The sequence below is a fragment of the Chrysemys picta genome, chromosome 16 (assembly GCF_011386835.1).
Source record: "Chrysemys picta bellii isolate R12L10 chromosome 16, ASM1138683v2, whole genome shotgun sequence".
Taxonomy (NCBI): domain Eukaryota; kingdom Metazoa; phylum Chordata; order Testudines; family Emydidae; genus Chrysemys; species Chrysemys picta.
The window spans coordinates 7,277,024-7,298,019 of record NC_088806.1 but is presented as its reverse complement, the minus strand read 5'-3'; the positions used below and the strand labels follow the sequence as shown (position 1 = coordinate 7,298,019).

Sequence of the window (20,996 nt, the reverse complement as noted above, 5' to 3'; positions counted from 1 at the left end):
TACCGGGGTTTGTTCCTGGCTCTGTTACTGACCTGCTTGGTGACCTTGGGGAACTCACAGCCCATCTCTGTTTTCCTCCTACCCGTAATCTACTTGGATTGTGATCTCTTTGGGGCAAGGTGAGGTAGCATTGGTGTTTTGTATAACAGTACTAACTTATTGCACTGTTAAATTTCATCCCACGGCTACCACGCTGAAACCCATCCAATTTCTATTACTCCAGTTTTCAAGGTCATGCAGATCTTCTTGCATGATATTCCTGCCCTCCTCCATATTGGCAATCCCTCCCAGCTTTGTGTCAGACTCCCACTTTTTGTGCCGAGGTCACTAAATGTTGAATAAAATTGGTCCCAAGACTGATCTCTGAAGAACTCCACTAATAACCTCCCTCCAGCCTGAGAACTCACCGTTCAGTATAACCCCTTGTAGTCTCCCATGTAACCAATTCCTTATCGACCTTTCAGTTCTCATATTAATCTCCATCTTGTCCAATTTAATGAATAGTTTCCCATGTGGAACTGTATCAAATGCCTTACTGACATCCAGATACATTTGAGCTACTGCATTTCCTTTGTCCAAAAAGCTAATTACCTTCTCACAGAAGGAGATATGGTTTCTCTGGTACCATCTACCTTTTGTGGCACCATGTTTTATTTATTTATAGTGCTGAAGGCTGGAAGGAACTGTTAGCAATAGTCCGAGAATGGCCATGTGGAGGTGGGGGAGGGGCAGGGCCGGCTCCAGGCACCAACTTGGCAAGCTGGTGCTTGGGGCGGCCACTCCGGACAGGGGCGGCAGGTCCAGCTATTTGGCGGCAATTTGGCGGACGGTCCCTCACTCCCGTTAGGAGCGAAGGACCTTCCCCCGAATTGCTGCTGCAGATCGCGATCGCGGCTTTTTTTGTGTGTGTGTGTGTGTGGCTGCTTGGGGTGGCCAAAACCCTGGAGCCAGCCCAGGGGAGGGGATGCGATGTTGGAGGTGTATCTGGGATTTTGTTTTGTTGGAGTCCATGTCTCTGCTCCCTGTGGCCGTGGTGCATTCTGTACCAAAGCAGCATGTCAGCAGAGCAGACGCACACACCATAGCTCCATCTGGAACACGCAGCATTCACTGCCAGATGGGATGGGCGATTTTTCAGGGGCTAAGCTTGATATGCCTGGCTGGGGTGGATTCAGTTGAACTGGGGTCTGGGTCTCTGATAGTTTGGGATGTTCCTTTTTGCATAGTCAGTTCTTTCCCTTTATTGTTTTACCCCCACCTATGCCTGATGTCATTCTCTTCTTAACTTGCTTTGGTTATTTCACTTCCAGTTTTTAAATGGGATCTAATAATTGCAAAGCTGAATGAAAGATAAAAGAAACAGAACCATTTGAATTTTGGCACATAGCTGGTAGAACTATACCTAGTGAAGGTCTGCTGTAATTACCTGGTTACCTATAGCATTTTCTGGTGGGATGGATAAAGCAATGTCAAAGAGCCAAAAGCGATTTTAGGGCGAAAGGGCTTGTCGGGTGTTTGCTCTCTAGGAAGCATGTCACAGCCAGGGCTTGCAGCCTTTCAGGAGGGGTGTGCTGGATTGTATTTAGGAATCTCAAAATAAAAGGTTAAGACGGCTGGTTCACAATATCCAGTGAAATTTTGCAAACAATTATACAAATAGACCTTAACACTATTAAAACAACATGGTATTAATACTGATTCAAAACTGAAATTAAAATTACGAGCTAAACACATGAGAAATGAACTGACACCTAATTTCCATTTATTAATGCCTGAAAGTTTGACACTTGCTCACACCATTTTTTTTTAAAAGCAATGCACAGCACACAGTCAAGTTAATTAATGAAAGCACACCAATTATTGACTGCTTTGTGTCGCACAGTGATTCTCAAACCTTTGTACTGGTGAGCCCTTTCACATAGTAAGCCTCAGTGTGCGACCCCCCCCACCCATAAATTAAAAACACTTCATTATATATCTGACACCATTATAAATGCTGGAGGCTAAGTGGGGTCTGGGGTGGAGGCTGACGGCTCGTAGCCCCCCATATAATAACCTCCTGACCCCCAATTTGAGAACCCCTGGTGTTCATAAGCATCTGATTAAAACTGTACCACTGTAAATGAAAATGCATCAACACAGCTTAGCTCCAGTGTGTTTTTGAATGTTATAATTCTTGACATCTGATTTGTGTCCATTTATTCTTTTACATAGAGATTGCCAGCAGTGCCCCTCTGCCATGTACATAGGCCAAACCGGACAATCTCTACGTAAAAGAATAAATGGACCCAAATCAGACGTCAAGAATTATAATATTCAAAAACCAGTTGAAGAACACTTCAATCTGCCTGGTCACTCGATTACAGACCTAAATGTCGCAATATTACAACAACAAAAAACTTCAAAAACAGACTCCAACGAGAGACTGCTGAATTGAAATTGATTTGCAAATTGAATAAAGACTGGGAATGGATGGGTCATTACACAAAGTAAAACTATTTCCCCATGTTTATTCTTCCCCCCCTACTGTTTGTTCCTCACACCTTCTTGTCAGTTGCTGAAAATGGGCCATTTTGGTTACCACTACAAAATGTTTTATTTTTCTCCCCTACTGGTAATAGCTCACCTTAACTGATCACTCTAGTGTCTATGGTAACACCCATTGTTTCATGTTCTCTCTGTGTGTGTGTGTGCGTGTATATATATATGTCCTCCTACTGTATTTTCCACTGTATGCATCCGATGAAGTGGGTTTTAGCCAACCAAAGTTTATGCTCAAATAAATTTGCTAGTCTCTAAGGTGCCACAAGTACTCCTGTTCTTTGTTTTTGAACAGTTATATGATTTGGCTCTTTGAATCTCAACATGTACTGTAATTAAATAATTGTCTGACCATCCCCATAACTTCCCACAGCTCTGAACATTGAAATTGTAAACATTAAAAAAGGGCTTAAAAATAAATATCACTATAATCTATTGAAATTACCAGCAATCAGAATATGCTAGGGGATGGACATTCACACCTAAAGCCTCCACTTAATTCTGCCCTGTAGTGACACCGGCCAATCGCCAGAGGGCTACAAATAAGGCATTTTACTGTATAAAGTTCCAGCTGAGATTATACCGACATGTGCATGCTGAACAGCTTCTGGAATTTGGTTCAAAGTATTTACATGTTTCCCTGACCTGTTCTTAAAAGTGCTGCTATAGAAAGTGGGGAGGGGCAGAATCTCACTGCAGGATCTGTAGCAGAATCTCTTAGAACAGGGGTGGCCAACCTGAGCCTGAGAAGGAGCCAGAATTTACCAATGTACGTTGCCAAAGAGCCACAGTAATACGTCAGCAGCCCCCCATCAGCTCCCCGACCCTGCTCCCAGAGCCTCCTGCCCACCGGCAGCCCCACTGATCAGCGCCTCCCCCTCCCTCCCTGCACCTCCCGATCAGCCATTTTGTGGCATGCAGGAGGCTCTGGGGAGGAGCGAGGGCACTGCAGGCTCAGGGGAGGGGACGGGAAGGGGTGGAGTGGGGGCAGGGCCTGCAGCAGAGCCAGGGGTTGAGTAGTGAGCACCCCCCAGCACATTGGAAAGTTGGCACCAGCCCTGAAGTCGGTGCCTATACCCGGAGCTGCATATTAACGTCTGAAGAGCCGCATGTGGCTTCAGAGCCACAGGTTGGCCACCCCTGTCTTAGATATTTATAGCTCATTTGAAGAAGGATGGGGATTGGTGGGTGTCTGGGGATCTAATAACACACACACATATCATAGTTCTTAATGAATTCTCATTTTACCATTCCCATAACCTGCTAATTATCCCTGGCTGCCCCCGGCAGTCTGGGGAGGGAGTGTGGAACCTAAGGCACAAGGATCTTTCAGTGTCTGGTTCAAAGTCATCCACTTCATTGGATAAATCCCTAGTTGCTGGACTCTGCAGAGGGGTGAGGAGGTGAATTCTATCCCCCATTCCTGGGCATGGACTCCCACACACAATCCTCACCTCGATCTCAGACACTACTCCAACCTTCCCCTGCAGTGATGGAACCACTTGATGTTGCCAGAGCCATCTGCCATGGGACCTAGAGGGGGCAGAGGCCCAGCTCCAGAACTGCTACCCCTGACCACAGCCCCCACACTGTGCTGGAGTTGCCCTGACTTTCCAGTCTGCAGATGGGTCTAGCTGTTTGAGGACCCATCCCGTGCATCCACCACACACAAACTTCCTTACAATGAACATCCCACAATGGGGAAGGACCATCTGGGGCTGGCTGCAGTCTCTCTTTGCTGCTGTGAGAGGAATGAGGTGGTCTTTCATATAGGACACAAACATACCCAGGGGCAGAAGGGAAATGTAGTTTCTTCCAGGGGCTTGAAAATGTTTGATTTAGAGTCCTGAGCTCTGTCTTCCTGTTTGTCTCCTTCTGCCACTTTCAGATCTCTTGAAGAGACAAGGTGGGTGAGGTCATTTCTTTTAGGACCAATTAAAAATACCTCTCTTTGATATCCTGGGACCAACATGGCTGCAACAACTCTTTTCCCTTTGTATCCCCTCCCCCTCAGCTGAGACTGTCCCATGTGATGGGAAAATAAGGGTTCAGTCCTGTCACTGGATTGGGTCTTGCCGGCACTGACGGGAGTAAAAGCCTGTGTGCATTAATGACAGTAGCAGCTCTGGGACTCAGAGACATAGAGAGAAGAGATGGGAGTGAGCAGGTTATGTTTGTGCAGGGTGTGAGTTATTCATGTGGGAATTCTGCGCCACTGCATACACACAGAATTCACATCCAGCGGAGAATTTTTTTTTTGTATGAAGAATATACATTCTGCCCGAGAAGTGCTGCAGTTCTGCCTATCACCCACCAGAGGCCCCTGTGGCACCAGAACAGCCAGCAGCCAGCTGGGTTCATCTTGGTGGGAAATTGTTGCCCTGAGCTATACCCCAAATGGGAAGAGAGTTAGTGGGTGCAACTTGGGAGAGTCCTGAGATGTGGCTGCCTCTGGGGTTGGGGAGAGGGTGGTCATTCTCTACTCGCAAGAGGGTGTGGAAAGGGCACAGGAGGAGCAAGTGTTCCCAATGGAGACTGCCCAGCCCCAGGTTACCCAGTGCCAGCTGCTTCTGCCCCTCCCATACCCCAAACCTCTTCACCCCTCCAACTATCACCCGTCAGTCTTCCCTCGCTGCTACCCCTTCCTGACTGGCAGAGAAACTCTAAGCTCTATCCCCTTCTCTTTCCCTATGAAACTTGCCTTGCCCAGGACTTTGCTGCCTGTGGGAATGGCAAGTAGGGATGGGGAGCTATCACTTTCTGCTTATTTACTGAACATTCATCTAGTCACTGACACCTTCATTAATGCTGAGGTAAGATTGCCAAGCAGTATGTTGGGCCCTGCCAGAATGTTAAGTTCAGCAAAAGCCAAACCTCCACAAACTTGGAAATACCTAGCTAATGTACAAGCCAATGCAACCTTAACTCTGCCCCCTGGAGCTGGCAACAGCCACTGGGCAGTATCTGCCTGCACTCCAGCTTCACTCACTGTGTAGCTGCACTGAAATGTAGAGGCATTAGATAGAACAGCATGGTGTAGGTTTGATTCTAATATGAGAAGATCTGGGTCTGAGTCCCCCATGTTTGCGATGAAAGGAAAGAGGTGCATGTGTAACTTGAGCTTCCAGTCTGTATCATTTCTGCACTGAGCTGTGCATGTTGTCAGGAGGAAACAAGAGACTGTTTGCCATGGGAATGGTCAGCAGTGAGATGGGATCTGAGAGCAGTCTGTGTGCTTAACCATGGGTAAGTGAATGTTAATGATGTTAGCTGGAATTTCTGTGAGTAAGAATTAAACAGTTGTAAAAAGGGGTGAAGAGGTGTTCAATTGACCAAGTGTGTGGCTGTTTCTGGGAAGCAGGCCGAGTGTCTGAGTGTAGAACAGGTGTCAATAGCTCCTGTACAGCGCAGCTCACTTAAAATCATATTCTGTCTTAGCAAAGGTAAGGTGCTTGATTCTGTGCCATGGTTGTCTTTTTCCCTAGTACTTTAGGCTGGGTGCACATAGGTGTGTTGTAGGGGTAAAGAAAGGGTCATTGCTCACCTGGGTCATAATTAGGATTACATTGGTGTACACTTTATTTCTGCATTTCCTGATTATGACAAGTTTGAGTTTTGTTGATCTCTCTTCTGGAGGGGCACCAGACAGCTCCGGGCAACCTTAAATTGCATTAATCAAGTTTTTTGGAAGTGAATTTCCTAGCTTTTTACACAGAGTGGTGTTGGCTGGAGGAGTTAGCAGCCCTGTAGGCAGTTGTGGGTATCATGCAGGTTTGCATTCGGAGGCACAGAGAAGTACAATGACTTACCCAAGGTCACCCAGCAGGCCCATGGCAGAGCCAGGAATAGCCCCGTCCAGTGTTCTCTCGACATAGGTGCTGGGAGATTCTGAAGTGCAACTCCCCATCCTGTACTTTTTGTTACGGTGGAATGAGAATAATGGTCATGCTTTCAAACGTCTCTCTCCTTCCCCACCTCCTCCTCCTGCCACCACTTGCAGCTCAGCCTCCCCTTCTTTCAAGTGTTTGTCATGGGCAGTTGGTAACAGAGCCAGTGAAAGAAATCTCCAACATGGTCTGTGCCCCAAGATCTTGACAGTTTAATCACATGGTGGTTACAGTAACTAAGTACATGAGAGAAGACTGGTGTTTGTCTCTCTCTCCTTCTCCACCTCCTCCTCCTGCCACTATTTCCTGTTCAGCCTCCCCTTCTTGTCCAGCCCCTCCAACCCTCTCTTAGCACTGTAGAAGCCAGTAGCTGTCTCCTGTCCTAGGCTGCTCCACACACGTATTACAGGCAGCAGCAGCGTATGGTCTGGTGCATGCCACCTTGGTGATGTAGCCTGAGCTGGGCCCCTCACTGCTACTTCCAGCTGGGCCCCCTGCCTCTGGTCCAGCCATGCCCTAGCCCTCTGCCCAGTCTGCCCCTCCTCCAAACAGGCCCCCTCACCTATACACTCTGGCCTGCCCCTCCACCCCATACACGTGTAACATGTGCCTTTAAACTATTCATATTTTGGATTTGGGACGATTAAATTTGTGTTACCTTCAGCTCCCCCCTCCTCCCCCCACTCCAGTTCCCAGTGTTTGGTGGTGCCCTGATGGTTTTCCATTGATAGTTTGGGAGGGAGCAAGGCTGGTCATTTGAGTGTTGCGTTACCTTGCAGCTGACTAGTGAGAAGTGACGACTCCCTCTTGGGTGGATGGGCCAATCCCGGGGCCTGTTACCTCTCGGTGATTGATTTTCCATTCCAAGTCCATAGTGTAGATTTTCTGTATAGATGCTTTGTTCCTTACACGTGACCCATACGTTGATCTCTGTCATTATGACTCTTGACCAGTTATGAGCTTTCTGTAGACACCTCACATGACCATCCTCCAAGAGATGTGTTTGGTGTGATGGGTTTGTCAGGTCTCAGGTGAGAGCTGCTGGCAAAGACCAAGTGACCCTTTGCCAAGGGATCTCTGTGTCACTGTCTAACCCCCGTAGGCCAGGGACATGACAACTTTCTGCCAATGGCCTCCACGATGGGTACTGAGTTCACTGCAGTGCCTTTTCTCCCCTCTCCATTTCCCTTCTTGGTGTCCTGTCTGGGACGCTGCCCCGCTTCCTGCTCCCCAGGCCACTCTGTATCTATTCCATGTGCCAGGCTGCTGGCAGCCCCCAGTGAGAGGCCATTCCAACCTATCAAACCTGTGCCCAACTGCTGGACCCTAGGCTTTCTGGGGTGTGCCTCTGTGAGTCCAATTGCCCCCTGCCCCAGGGATGCTACAGGGGCCTGTCCTTCTAGGGTGTCAGGGCTCAACCCTCTGGCTGAGGCCTTAAGGCACTTTCTTCCTCTCTCAGGATACCAGGTGAAACAACAAAGAGATGATTGTCGGCAAACAAGGGTAAATAAAGGAATGAAAGAAAAGAAACGGGGTGGGGGGAAACTGTGGACAGCTCCCATCAGGCTATGGACCACTCTTACTTCTGGGGGCTCTGGGAGAATCTCAGTCCCCTTCAGAGTTTACTGGGTCTCCAGTGCAAGTTTCAGCTTGCTCCCCCTTTGAGCTGCAGGGAACCCCACCCTCCCTCAGTGAAGGCGAGAGCCCTGAATGCTGCCAGCCCTCTCTTTGGGGCTGGAGATGCTCAACAGACAGTTCCCTTCTCAGGGTTGCTCCCCATTGACTAGAGTAGGTCTCTCCTGTTAAATTCTGCTCCAGTCCTGGCATAGTTTGCAGGTGTGGAGGAGCTGGGCCAGTCCAGACTAAAGCAGGAGTTTAACCCCTTCTGTGCCAGCGTGGGGTTTATATAGCCCTTCACAGGCACCCAGGCCCAGGGAATGGCCCCCTATCAGCCCCATGCCTGATGTGGTGGGGTGCCTTTGAGGGTGCTGCTCCCACTCCCTCCCCTCCCTCTTTATTTTCACCACAGTGCCTGTGACCTTCACTTCCTGAGGGGTGACCCCCAGAAGGTGTGTTTTGTTATCCCTTTCCCTGCCCCTGGATCCATTGTGCACCCTCTGTCACTCACCTCTGTCTCCAGAGACAAGACTGATCATGAGACACGGGTGATGCTATGCTGGAGATCAATCATCACTGAAGGAGTGGCAGCCTTGACCCTCCTTGAAGGTTGCCGGGATGCTGATCTGCACTGGAGGAGAACTGAGGCTTGACTGAGTCCATAGACCATTTGGCCCACACTGTGTCACTGTAAAGCCTGCTCTGCATTGTTGCAAATTGCTGCTGGTGGCATTTTGCCCATAAATCTCTGTAATGATATCTTCAGTGACTCGAGAGCATGAGCACCAGCCTCAAGGCAGACTGGTAAGAAGCAGGGCACAAACCCCAAACTGGTTGTGAGGTCTATATGTAGATTTCACCACCAAGAAGTATCCAGTGTAAACACTTCAGGCACTGTAACAGCATTAACATGGAATCACAGACAGTCACCTTGGGTCATCCCATGTATCTCACCACACAGGTGAGCCTACCTTTGTTACAGATGGTCTCTTACACCGGAGGTTCTCAACCTTTTTCTTTGTGAGCCCCCCCCCAACATGCTATAAAAACTTCACGGCCCATGTGGGCCACAATAACTGGGGCTGGTGTTAGGGGGTAGCAAGCAGGGAAAGTGCCTGGGGCCCCATGCCACAGGGGCCCCACAAAGCTACATTGCTTAGCCTTTGGCTTCAGCCTTGGGTGGTGGGACTCAGGGCCCCAGACTTCATCCCTATGTGCTGGGACTTCAACTTTCTGCCCTGGGCCTTGGCAAGTCTAATGTTGGCCTTGCTTGGCAGCGCCCCTGAAACCTGCTCGTGGCCCCCCAGAGGGCCCCAGATACCTTGTTGAGAACCACTGCCTTACACCACGAATCACAGCAATGTTGAGGTTACTGCCAGTCCCAAAGGTCCAGTCACTTACTTAGGTCAATTGACTCTTAGATCTCCCAACAAAGACAACTCTTGTAGCCAGTCCTGTAATAACCTGTATTAACATTTATTTAAAAGGAAATGAGTTGTGTACAAAGTTAAAGCAGGTAATCATGTAGATGAAGACGAGTTACAGTCTTACATTTCAAAAGGTAATAGAAGCTTCTATAATAAGCAAGCTCTGCATATTCTTTAGGACTAACCCAGGCTAAGCAGCTGGGGATCACTGGCTTAAGCCTAGAAACTTTGCCCCCCAGAGTCCAAGCAGCATACAGATAATCAGTTCCTTCTGTGTGGGTTTTCCCCCCCGTCCTGACGTGCTCTGAGCCGCAAATTCAGCTAATGGGAAATCAGCACAACAGTCGTTTGTCTTCTTTAACATCCCATAATAGTATATCTGGTGTTGATGGAGCTTTCCTGCGAGGCAGGGTGTAATGCATTCTGTTGCCAATCAGCACTTCACATAAGTGAAGTCTCTCTCCTGTCTGGTGATTTACATAGACACAGAGGCTCCCAAAGCAACTAGTCAGATATTAACCCAGGCAGACTCATGAGCATTCAATAAAGTCTAAACACATTCTCATAATTCTAATACCTGTTTTAACAGTACTAACACAGGTGAGCCAGACTGATTCCAACTATGCATTTCTCCATGTTCAATTAAGACATGGGAGCTTTTGCAAGAGCTAACCCCTCATCTGCCAGTGTCACAGGCATGATGGGCAGGGACGACATCTCTAGCCTCTGTTTGCCAGAAGCTAGGAATGGGTGACAGGGGGTGGATCACTTGATGATTCCCTGTTCTGTTCATTCTCTTTGAAGCACCTGGCATTGGCCACTGAGCTACATGAACCATTGGTTTCACTCAGTGGGCTGTTCTCATGTTCACAGTCTCTACCAGGAGTATCTACTCATTTGGATTCACTGGGGAGCCACAGAAAGAAACAAGGTGTGCTGAGGCAAGGAGGCCCAGTCTCAGAGCCCTCAGGGTCACGCTTGCCAAAAGCTAAAACTAGGCCCAGCCCATGAAAAGGGGCACTCGCAGAAGAGACTGTATAAAAGCTGGAGCATCAAACAACTTTGTAAACCTGAGACAGCTGCCTTGGGGACAATAACAGGGAGAATCCTCCAAAGTGACTTCTTTGATTCTGCTCTTCTCTGGCCTTTAGTTCATAGAATGATAGAACTGGAAGGGACCTCAAAAGATCATCTAATCCAGTCCCTTGCACTCAAGGCAGGACTATGTATTATCTAGACCAGGGGTAGGCAACCTATGGCATGCGTGCCGAAGGTGGCACGCAAGCTTATTTTCAGTAGCACTCACACTGCCCAAGTCCTGGCCACCGGTCCGGGGGGCCCTGCGTTTTAATTTAATTTTAAATGAAGCTTCTTAAACATTTTATAAACCTTATTTACTTTACCTACAACAGTAGTTTAGTTATATATTATAGACTTATAGAATGAGACCTTCTAAAAATGTAAAAATGTATTACGGGCACGTGAAACCTTATATTAGGGTATGTCTACACTACGGGATTAATCCGAATGTACAGAATTCGATTTTTGGCAACAGATTGTATAAAGTCGAATGTATGCAGCCACACTAAGCACATTAATTCGACTGTGTGCATCAATGCACTGGGGCTAGCGTCGATTTCCGGAGTGTTGCACTGTGGGTAGTTATCCCATAGCTATCCCATAGTTCCTGCAGTCTCCACCACCCATTGGAATTCTGGGTTGAGATCCCAGTGCCTGATGGGGCAAAAAACATTGTCACAGGTGGTTCTGGGTACAGCCTCATCCCTCCCTCCATGAAAGCAACGGCAGACAACCATTTCGTGCCTTTTTTCCTGGATGAACACTGCAGACTCCATACCACGGCAAGCATGGAGCCCGCTCAGCTCAAGACAACAGTAATGAACATTGTAAACGTCTCGCACATTCTCGTGCGGTTTATGCTGAGCCAGGACCAGAAAAACGAGGCGAGAAGGAGGCGGCGACGGCAGCGCAGTGACAAGACTGATGAGGACATGGACACAGAATTCTCTCAAACCGCGGGCCCCAGTGCTTTGGAGATCATGTTGTTAATGGGGCAGGTTCTATCTGTGGAACGCCGATTCTGGGCCCGGGAAACAAGCACAGACTGGTGGGACCGCATAGTGTTGCAGGTGTGGGACGATTCCCAGTGTCTGCAAAACTTTTGCATGCGTAAGGGCACTTTCATGGAACTTTGTGACTTGCTGCCCCTGCCCTGAAGCACCAGAATACCAAGATGAGAGCAGCCCTCACAGTTGAGAAGCGAGTGGCGATAGCCCTGTGGAAGCTTGCAATGCCAGACAGCTACCGGTCAGTTGGGAATCAATTTGGAGTGGGCAAATCTACTTTGGGGGCTGCTGTGATGCAAGTTGCCAAAGCAAACACTGAGCTGCTGCTACGAAAGGTAGTGACTCTGGGAAATGTGCAGGTCATAGTGGATGGCTTTGCTGCAATGGGATTCCCTAACTGTGGTGGGGTGATAGATGGAACCCATATCCCTATCTTGGCACCGGAGCACCAGGGTACCCAGTACATAAACCGCAAGGAGTACTTTTCAATGGTGCTGCAAGCACTGGTGGATCACAAGGGACGTTTCACCAACGTCAACGTGGGCTGGCCGGGAAGGGTTCATGATGCTCGCGTCTTCAGGAACACTACTCTGTTTAAACGGCTGCAGCAAGGGACTTACTTCCCGGACCAGAAAATAACCGTTGGGCATGATAAAATGCCAATAGTTATTCTTGGGGACCCAGCCTACCCTTTAATGCCATGGCTCATGAAGCCATACACAGGCAGCCTGGACAGGAGTCAGGACCTGTTCAACTACAGGCTGATCAAGTGCAGAATGGTGGTAGAATGTGCATTTGGCCGTTTAAAAGGTCGCTGGCGATCGTTACTGACTCGGTCAGACCTCAGCCAAACCAATCTCCCCATTGTTATTGCTGCTTGCTGTGTGCTCCACAATCTCTGTGAGAGTAAGGGGGAGACCTTTATGGTGGGGTGGGAGGCTGAGGCAAATCGCCTTGCTGCTGATTACGTGCAGCCAGTCACCAGGGCAATTAGAAGAGCACACTAGGAAGCACTTCGCATCAGAGAAGCTTTGAAAACCAGTTTCATGACTGGCCAGGCTACAGTGTGAAATTTGTTTGTTTCTCCTTGATGAAAACCTGCCCCCTTTATTGACTCATTCTCTGTAAGGAACCCACCCTCCTCCTTCGATCACAGCTTGCTTTCAAAGGAAATAAAGTCACTATTGTTTAAAAATCATTTATTCTTTAACTGGTTATAAAAAGAGGGAGAGAACCCGGGTGGGGTTTGGGAGGAGGATCGGCAGGAAGGAAAAGGCCACTAAAAAAAGGTAAAAAAAATGACAGCCTTTTGCTTGGGCTGTCCACAGGGGTGGAATGGGAGGGTGCACGGAGCCTCCCCCCCCCCTGCGTTCTTACATGTCTGGGTGAGGAAGCTATGGAACATCGTGAGGGGGGTTATACAGGGGCTGTAGCGGCACTCTGTTATCCTGCTGCCGTTCCTGAAGCTCCACCAGACGCCGGAGCATGTCTGTTTGCTCACGCAGCAGCCCCAGCGTTGCATCCTGCCTCCTCTGATCTTCCTGCCACCACCTCTCATCTCGAGTGTCTCTCCTCTCCTCACGTTGGTCCCTCATGTCCTCACGTTGGTCCCTCCTGTCCTCATGTTCACTGGCATCTTTCCTATACTTTGAAAACGTGTCCTTCCACTCATTCAGATGAGCTCTGTCACTGTGGGTGGATTCGATGATTTCCGCGAACATCTCGTCTCGCATCCTCTTTTTCCGATGCCTTATCTGAGATAGCCTTCGGGACGGAGGAGGGAGGCTTGAAAAATTAGCAGCTGCTGGAGGGGGGGAAAAAAGGAGAGAATTTTTTAAAAAGATACATTTTACAGAACAATGCTTATACTCTTTCACGGTGACCAACACTATTCACATTACGTAGCACATGTGATTTCTGTGCAAGGTCGCATTTTGCCTCTTAATATTGAGTGTCTGCGACTTTGGTGTCAGAGAGCACAGACGCAGGTCCGGGCAACAGAATTCGGCTTGCATGCGGCCATGGTAAGCCATTGTCTTTCGGCTTCTGCAGCTTTCCTACAAGCAGCGCCCTCCTTTCCCACATACCAAGCAAAGCCCGTAGAGTGCTGCGGTTTTCCTGTTAACGTGCAGCAGCAGAAACCAAACTAACCCCCCCCCCCATCCAATTCTCTGGGATGATCGCGTTATCCCTCCCCCCACCGCGTGGCTGGTATCAGGGAAGATCCCTGCCAGCCAAACACAAAAAGCTCAGCGCCCATGATCTCTCCCCCCCCGCCCCCCGTTTGGCTAACTGCAGAGAAGGATTTCTTTTCAGCCACAGGCCAACAGCCCAGTAGGAATGGCCACCTCTGTCCCCTTAATTAAATTCCCGTATTTCAACCAGGTTACCATGAACGATATCACTCTCCTGAGGATAACACAGTGAGATAAAGAACGGATGTTGCTTGAATGCCAGCAAACACCGGGACCATACGCTGCCAGGCTTTGTCATAGAATGATACCAGATTACTTGCTACTAGCATGGCGTGGTCAAGTGTCATACCGTGGAGGGTTGAATAAGGCTGCACTGCCCAGAAACCTTGTGGAACGGCTTCTGGAGTACCTCCAGGAGAGCTTCATGGAGATGTCCCTGGAGGATTTCCGCTCCATCCCCAGACACGTTAACAGATTTTTCCAGTAGCTGCACTGGTCGCGAATGCATCCCAAGTCCTCAGGGCAAAGTAATCATTAAATAACTTGCTTTTAAACCATGTTTTATATTTACAAAGGTAAACTTACCGGAGGTCCCTTCCATGGCCTCATTGTCTGGAGGTTGGGAGGGTACTTCAGTCAGGCTGAGAAAAAGATCCTGGCTGTTGGGGAGAACGGAGTACGGTGTGCTGTCCGCAAGCTCGTCCTCCTCCTACTACTACTCCTCTTCCCCATCCGCAGAATCCTCAGGTGTGGCTGATGAGATTACTCCCACCTCGGAATCCACGGTCAGAGGTGGGGTAGTGGTGGCAGCCCCCCCTAGAATTGCATTGATCTTGACATAGAAGCAGCATGTCCACGGCTCTGACCCGGAGCGACCGTTTGCCTCCTTTGTTTTTTGATAGGCTTGTCTGAGCTCCTTGACTTTCACGCGGCACTGATCTGAGTCCCTATTGTGACGTCTCTCCATCATGCCCTTGGAGATTTTTTTCAAAAGTTTTGGCATTTCGTCTTTTCGAACGAAGTTCTGCTAGCACTGAATCCTCTCCCCATATAGTGATCAGATCCAGTACCTCCCGTACGGTCCATGCTGGTGCTCTTTTTCGATTATCAGCCTGCATAGTTACCTGTGCTGATGAGCTCTCTGTGGTCACCTGTGCTCTCCACGCTGGGCAAACAGGAAACAAAATTCAAATGTTCGCAGGGCTTTTCCTGTCTACCTTTCCAGTGCATCCGAGTTTAGATTGCTGTCCAGAGCGGTCACAATGGTGCACTGTGGGATAGCTCCCGGAGGCTAACACCATCGAATTGCGGCCACACTAACCCTAATTGGAAATGACATCATCGATTTTGGCGCTACTCCGCTGGTTGGGGAGGAGTACAGAAATTGATTTTAAGAGTCCTTTATTTCGAAATAAATGGCTTCGTTGTGTGGACGGGTGCAGGGTTAATGCGATTTAACGCTGCTAAATTCGAATTAAACTCATAGTGTAGACCAGGCCTTAGAGTGAATAAATGAAGCCTCGGCACACCACTCCTGAAAGGTTGCCGACCCCTGATCTAGACCATTCCTGACAGGTATTTGTCCAGCTTGCTTTTAAAAATCCCCAAGAATGAAGATTCCACAACCTCCCTAGGCAATTTATTCCAGGGGTTAACCACTCTGACAGGAAGTTTTTCCTAATGTCCAACCTAAACCGCCCTTGCTGCAATTTAAGCCCATTGCTTCTTGTACTATCCTCAGAGGTTAAGAAGAACAATTTTCTCTCTCCTCCTTGTAACAACCTTTTATGTACTTGAAAATTGTGATCATGTCCCCTCTCAGTCTTCTCTTCTCAATACTAAACACACCCAATTTTTTCAATCTTGCCTCATAGATCATGTTTTCTAGATTGTTAATCATTTTTGTTGCTCTTCTCTGGACGTTCTCCAATTTGTCCATATCTTTCCTGAAATGTGGCGCCCAGAACTGGACACAATACTTCAGTTCAGGCCTAATCAGCGTGGAGTAGAGTGAAAGAATTACTTCTTCTGTCTACTTACAATACTCCTGTTAATACATCCCAGAATGATGTTTGCTTTTTTTCTAACAGTGTTACACTGTTGACTCATATTTAGCTTGTGATCCACTATGACTCCCAGATCCCTTTCCACAGTACTCCTTCCTAGGCAGTCATTTCCCATTTTGTACGTGTGCAACTGATTGTTCCTTCTTAAGTGGAGTACTTTGCATTTGTCCTTATTGAATTTCATCCTATTTACTTCAGACCATTTCTCCAGTTTGTCCAGATCATTTTGAATTTTAATCCTATCCTCCAAAGCACTTGTAACCCCTCCCAGCTTGGTACTGTCCGCAAACATGATAAGTGTAACAGAGAGATTCTGTTACTGGGAGGGTTTCACCATGTCTCAGAGGGTTACACCCTGGTGGGAGGAGGCTAGGCCTGAACTGGAATAAGGTCACTCTGTTCTTCACAGTGTGGCAGAACCTAGAATGTCCATTAGCAAGAAAAAATCTGGCGGGAATCACCTTGTGGAATGGACAAAAGCCCTTCTGAATTCTCTCACATTGCCCTTCTCGCCCTGGCAGGCTATAGAATAACGTCCACGTTTTGCTCCAGATCATCCCGTCCTCCCAGGGGAAGGAAATGGCTGCACTGGAGCTGTCTCAGGTAAGGGATTATTAGGGAGCTGGTGATGGGTTCTTCTTGGAGGGAGAGGAGCAGTAAATGTATAGGAGGGTGGGAGCTGCTAGAGTTGGTGGGAGGCAGGAATTATCAAGGGTGGAGAAAGGGAGGGGACAGGATGTCACAAATCTGAGATTTTTGTAATCTAGTCTAGTCTAGACTTCTGTAATCTAGGGTGTGATGGGTTCTCACCCCTGGGATGCCATCTGGGGGGCTTCTGGGAACCGCTGTGCCCTCTAACCCTCAAGCGGGGCTGGCCCTTCTCACACTGTTTTGCTGGAGATTCAGCCAGCCTCTCCAGTCCCTGTTATCACCCAACACGACAGCAGGTGGCTACATACACCCAACTAAGCTACCTGAGTGTTTTACCTAAGCCACTCAAGGACAGATAGAAGAGAACAACCATTTTCCCAACTCCCCAACCTTGCACGCCTGCTGTAGTATAAATCCAGAATTATACCAGCTTTTAGTGCATAAGGATCTGTATAATGTAAGCTCATTAATATTGTTCACCTTTCCCTCGATATGGGAAAGATATGCACAACAAGCTTGGGCTAACCAAGCTGAGATTTTCCCCAGATACTTCACTCAAAATACACTGGTTAAGATAAAGCAACAAACAAGTTTATTAACTACAGAAAGATAGATTTTAAGTGATTATATGTGATAGCAAACAGATCAAAACAGATTACTTAGCAAATAACCAAAAACTGAAACTAAGCCTAACATACTAGATGGATAGAATCTGAATTAGGAATTTCTCACCCTGACTGATGATACAAGCCGTCCACCAAGTTTCCATACATAAGCTAGAAATCCCTTTACCCCGGGACCAGCACTTCCCCCAGTTAAGTCTTTCTTCCTCAGGTGTTTCCAGGAGTTCTCTTGTGTGAGGAATGAGGCCAAGAGATGATGTCACACCTCACCTTATGTAGCTTTTCCACATGGCGGGAACCCTTTGTTGCAAACTCAGTTTCCAGTCCAGTTTGCGGAAAAATACAGGTACTAAAATGGAGTTCAGTGTCATGTGGTCTGGTCACATGCCCTAGCATGCCCTGCTGATTCATAGTAGCCGTGACTCATAGGCTGTCTGAAATGTTCACAGGAAGGCTAAGCTCTTCCACAGTCCATTGTCTTTGTTGATGAGCCATCAGCACTGTCTGGCTTCTTCACTGTTGTACCTGAAAGGCTCGTTGTGGGTGTTACCCAGAGTAAGCACATTTGAAATAGATACATATTCAATATCCATAACTTCAGATACAAACATGATCCATGCACACAAATAGTATAATCATATTCAGCAAATGATGAATTTTCCAATGATACCGCACATGATGAATCTTGCACAAAATGCATCATAATAATGTCCTAATCATATTATAATCATACCGCTATGCTGAATATGGGGTGTAGTGTCAGATAGGGCCTAATTTCAAGGCACAGGAGTTGGGAATAGAACTTCTCCTCTTTGTGAAACAGGAAATAACCCTCCAGCCAGGGCTGGGAAAACTTCCCAGACTCCCAGTGCTGGAGCCTGAATCTACTGACTCTTCATTAGTTACCACCACCCCCATCTTTGTGCCAACTGCAAACTTTATCAGTGATGATTTTATATTCTCTTCTAGGTCATTGATAAGAATGTCAAATAGCACAGGGCCAAGAACCAATCCTTGCGGGAACCTCCTAGAAATAAATTCACTTGATCACGGTTCCCCATTTACAATAATAGGTTTTAATCTATTTTAATGTATGCCTTGTTTATTTTGTATCATTCTAGCTTTTTGGTCAAAATATTGTGCTGAACCAAGTCATATGCCTTACAGAAGTCTAGGTATATTACATCCATCAATACTATTAGCTGCAATCAAACTCATTATTTTATCCTCTTTTAATTCTTTATTAATGAAATCCAGTATCAGCTGCTCCATTGTCTTGCCCAGTATCAATGTCAGACTGACTTGTAATTAGCTGGGTCATTTCTTTTATACTTTTTAAATATTGGCACTGCATTAGCTTTATTCCAGTCTTCTGGAATTTCCCCAGTGTTCCAAGTCCTAATTAAAATCAACATTAACAGTCCACCACGCTCCTCCACCAGGCCTTTTAAAACTCTTGGATACAAGTTATCTGGACCTGCTGATTTCATAGAATCATAGCATATCAGGGTTGGAAGGGACCTCAGGAGGTCATCTAGTCCAACCCCCTGCTCAAAGCAGGACCAATCCCCAGACAGATTTTTGCCCCAGATCCCTAAATGGCCCCCTTAAGGATTGAACTCACAAACCTGGGTTTAGCAGGCCAATACTCAAGCCACTGAGCTATCTCCCCCCGCCAACTAAGCCAACCTGTTTCTGCTGGTTTTCGAACCGGGGACCTTTTGTGTGTTAGGCAAAGATGATAACCACTGCTCCTCCTTTCATAAGAACATAAGAATGGCGCTACTGGGTCAGACATTTAAACATGTCTAACTTTAATAGCTGCTGTTTAATGTCCTCATGAATTATTATTGGAATGGAAAGAGTGTCGTCGTCAACATCTTATGAAATTAGTACATCATCTGTTTTTCTCCAAATCCAGGAAATAAATATTTATTGTACACTTTTTTACCTCTTCTGCATTATTTTTGATACTTCTGCCATTTCCATCTAGTAATTTACCACTACCATTGTTAGGATTAACTTTTAAAAACTTCCTTCTTATTTTCACTGATCGGTCATTGATTTCTAATAGCTTCCCTTATCAATTTTCCACAATTCTGGCTAGTAGGTATGTGATAAATGTGAAAACCCTGCCTCCGTCTGTTAGCTGGGAGACACAAAGTTTCTCTCTTTCTCCCCTCTGAGGCCTCCTGGTTGATCTAAGCAAGGTGGGGTTGGACTCTGTTAACATGTGCCTCCTGGAGCTTCCATTTACCTGGTGCTTCTGTTCCGTGAATAGTGGGGTTGTGACAGGGGCAGCAGGTACTGAGTGTTGGACTCTTGCTCTTTCAGGGGCCAGTGACTTTCGAGGAAGTGGCTGTGTATTTCACCAGGGAAGAGGGGGCTCTCCTGGACCCCACTCAGAGAGCCCTCTACAAGGATGTCATGCAGGAGAACCATGGGATGGTGGTATTGCTGGGTAAGGACTCCTGTCCCTTCGGTTATTAGAAGCTGTGAGGTCTCTAAAGAACCTGAGTAGTAATAACTTTATACTTTTATTCATCATAAAAGTTTTGACAAGTTTCCTTGCCCCCCTTTTTTTGCCTTATGTCCCACCCACTAGTATATTTTTTGGACATCTGCCTTTTTGGTGCCATCAGTCATTTTAAAATTGCATTTAATGTATCCTTATTGGATACATTAATAACTACATTAATAACTGTAGCTTTCATGCCTTTTCCTAATTTTAAGAGGACAATATGCTGCCTGTAGAATTCTAAATTGAATAAATAGCTGTATGACATATGCATGGCTTGTGTGACAGTCAGATGAGCTCCTCTTTTGATAGGAGAGTGTATAATGTTGCCATTCAGGACCCCACATGTGAAGGGAGAATAGCCATGGGAGGGGAGGAAAAGGGGGAAGTAGATAATTCTGGGGTGTAAGGACATGGGGAGAGTGTGTACAGGATTAAAGCTAAGAAGCAGCAGGGAGGGATGAGGTAGTGAGAGACGAGGAGGGAACACAAGAAGCTCCCAAGGTGCTGGGAGTGGTAATGTCTGAGAGTAATGGGAAGAAGAGGAGAGGAGTCTGGAGGCAGGGCACCCAGGAAGTGGGCTGGATGGGTCAGTGGGAGGGAGGAGAGGTTTGGGGATCTAGAGCTGTGGGGGATCCCAGACCTTTAACCCTGAATCCCTACCCAAGCCTTGTTGCTTTAGAGCCTACATTCCAGTTTTATTTCTGTTCAGTTTCACTTCATTAGACATTTCCCTCCCAAATATTATTATTTTAACTCTTGACTCATTACCCCCTCCCCATATAACCTCCCCATCTCTATGCACAATGACCCTGGCCACCGATCCTGAGTCCTTGCTGCATTCCTCCTCCCAGGGCGGGGCCGCTACCCAGGCATAAATGGGCACTTTGTTGATGATGTCACTGGGTGGTAGTGTAGCCTGTACAATTTTTACACCTATAAGATTACGTATTGGGGTACAGCTTGCCCTTGTACATGGCTACTCAAAGTTAATGGAGGAGATGAAATTTGGTGAAACACATGGAAATTTGATTTAATACAGACAGTTATAATTGAAGTTGTAGGCAAAAATCAATACACATAACGATTAGACTAAGAGAAGTATAGTAAAGAGGGTTTTGCACTGTGCGTACTTACAAGTTATGGACATCATTGGAAACAAAGATTGAGGGGCAAGGGAGCCCATCAGAAGAGAGGCCCTGCTTCAGTTTACACTGTCTCGGGGACCCAACAAAATGAAAAAATGGTAACTAGGAAAAGTATTTTATCCTCTTTCTTATGGTAATAGGATGGCTATATACCATATCTGCTCCTTTACTCTGATTACAATAATGGCAATAGCTGTCCCAACCCATATGTGGCCTTCGGGAAGTACATAATTAAC

General features: G+C 47.1%; 1 protein-coding gene across 5 annotated transcripts in view; it reads left to right on the top strand.

Moving 5' to 3' along the window:
• The window catches only part of LOC122172870 (zinc finger protein OZF-like), a 50,201-nt gene that overhangs the window by 9,147 nt on the left and 20,058 nt on the right, over positions 1-20,996 (top strand). Inside the window, exons 2-4 of one of the 5 annotated variants that reach the window (XM_065569663.1) lie at positions 16,342-16,423; positions 17,306-17,440; positions 19,429-19,555. In XM_065569663.1, coding sequence (XP_065425735.1) covers positions 17,348-17,440; positions 19,429-19,555 — 220 coding nt within the window. In that variant the 5' untranslated portion in view covers positions 16,342-16,423; positions 17,306-17,347. Of the gene's footprint in view, positions 1-16,341; positions 16,424-17,305; positions 17,441-19,425; positions 19,556-20,996 lie in introns of those variants that run through there. The other 4 variants (XM_065569666.1, XM_065569667.1, XM_065569668.1 and 1 more) reach the window with 4 other exon arrangements.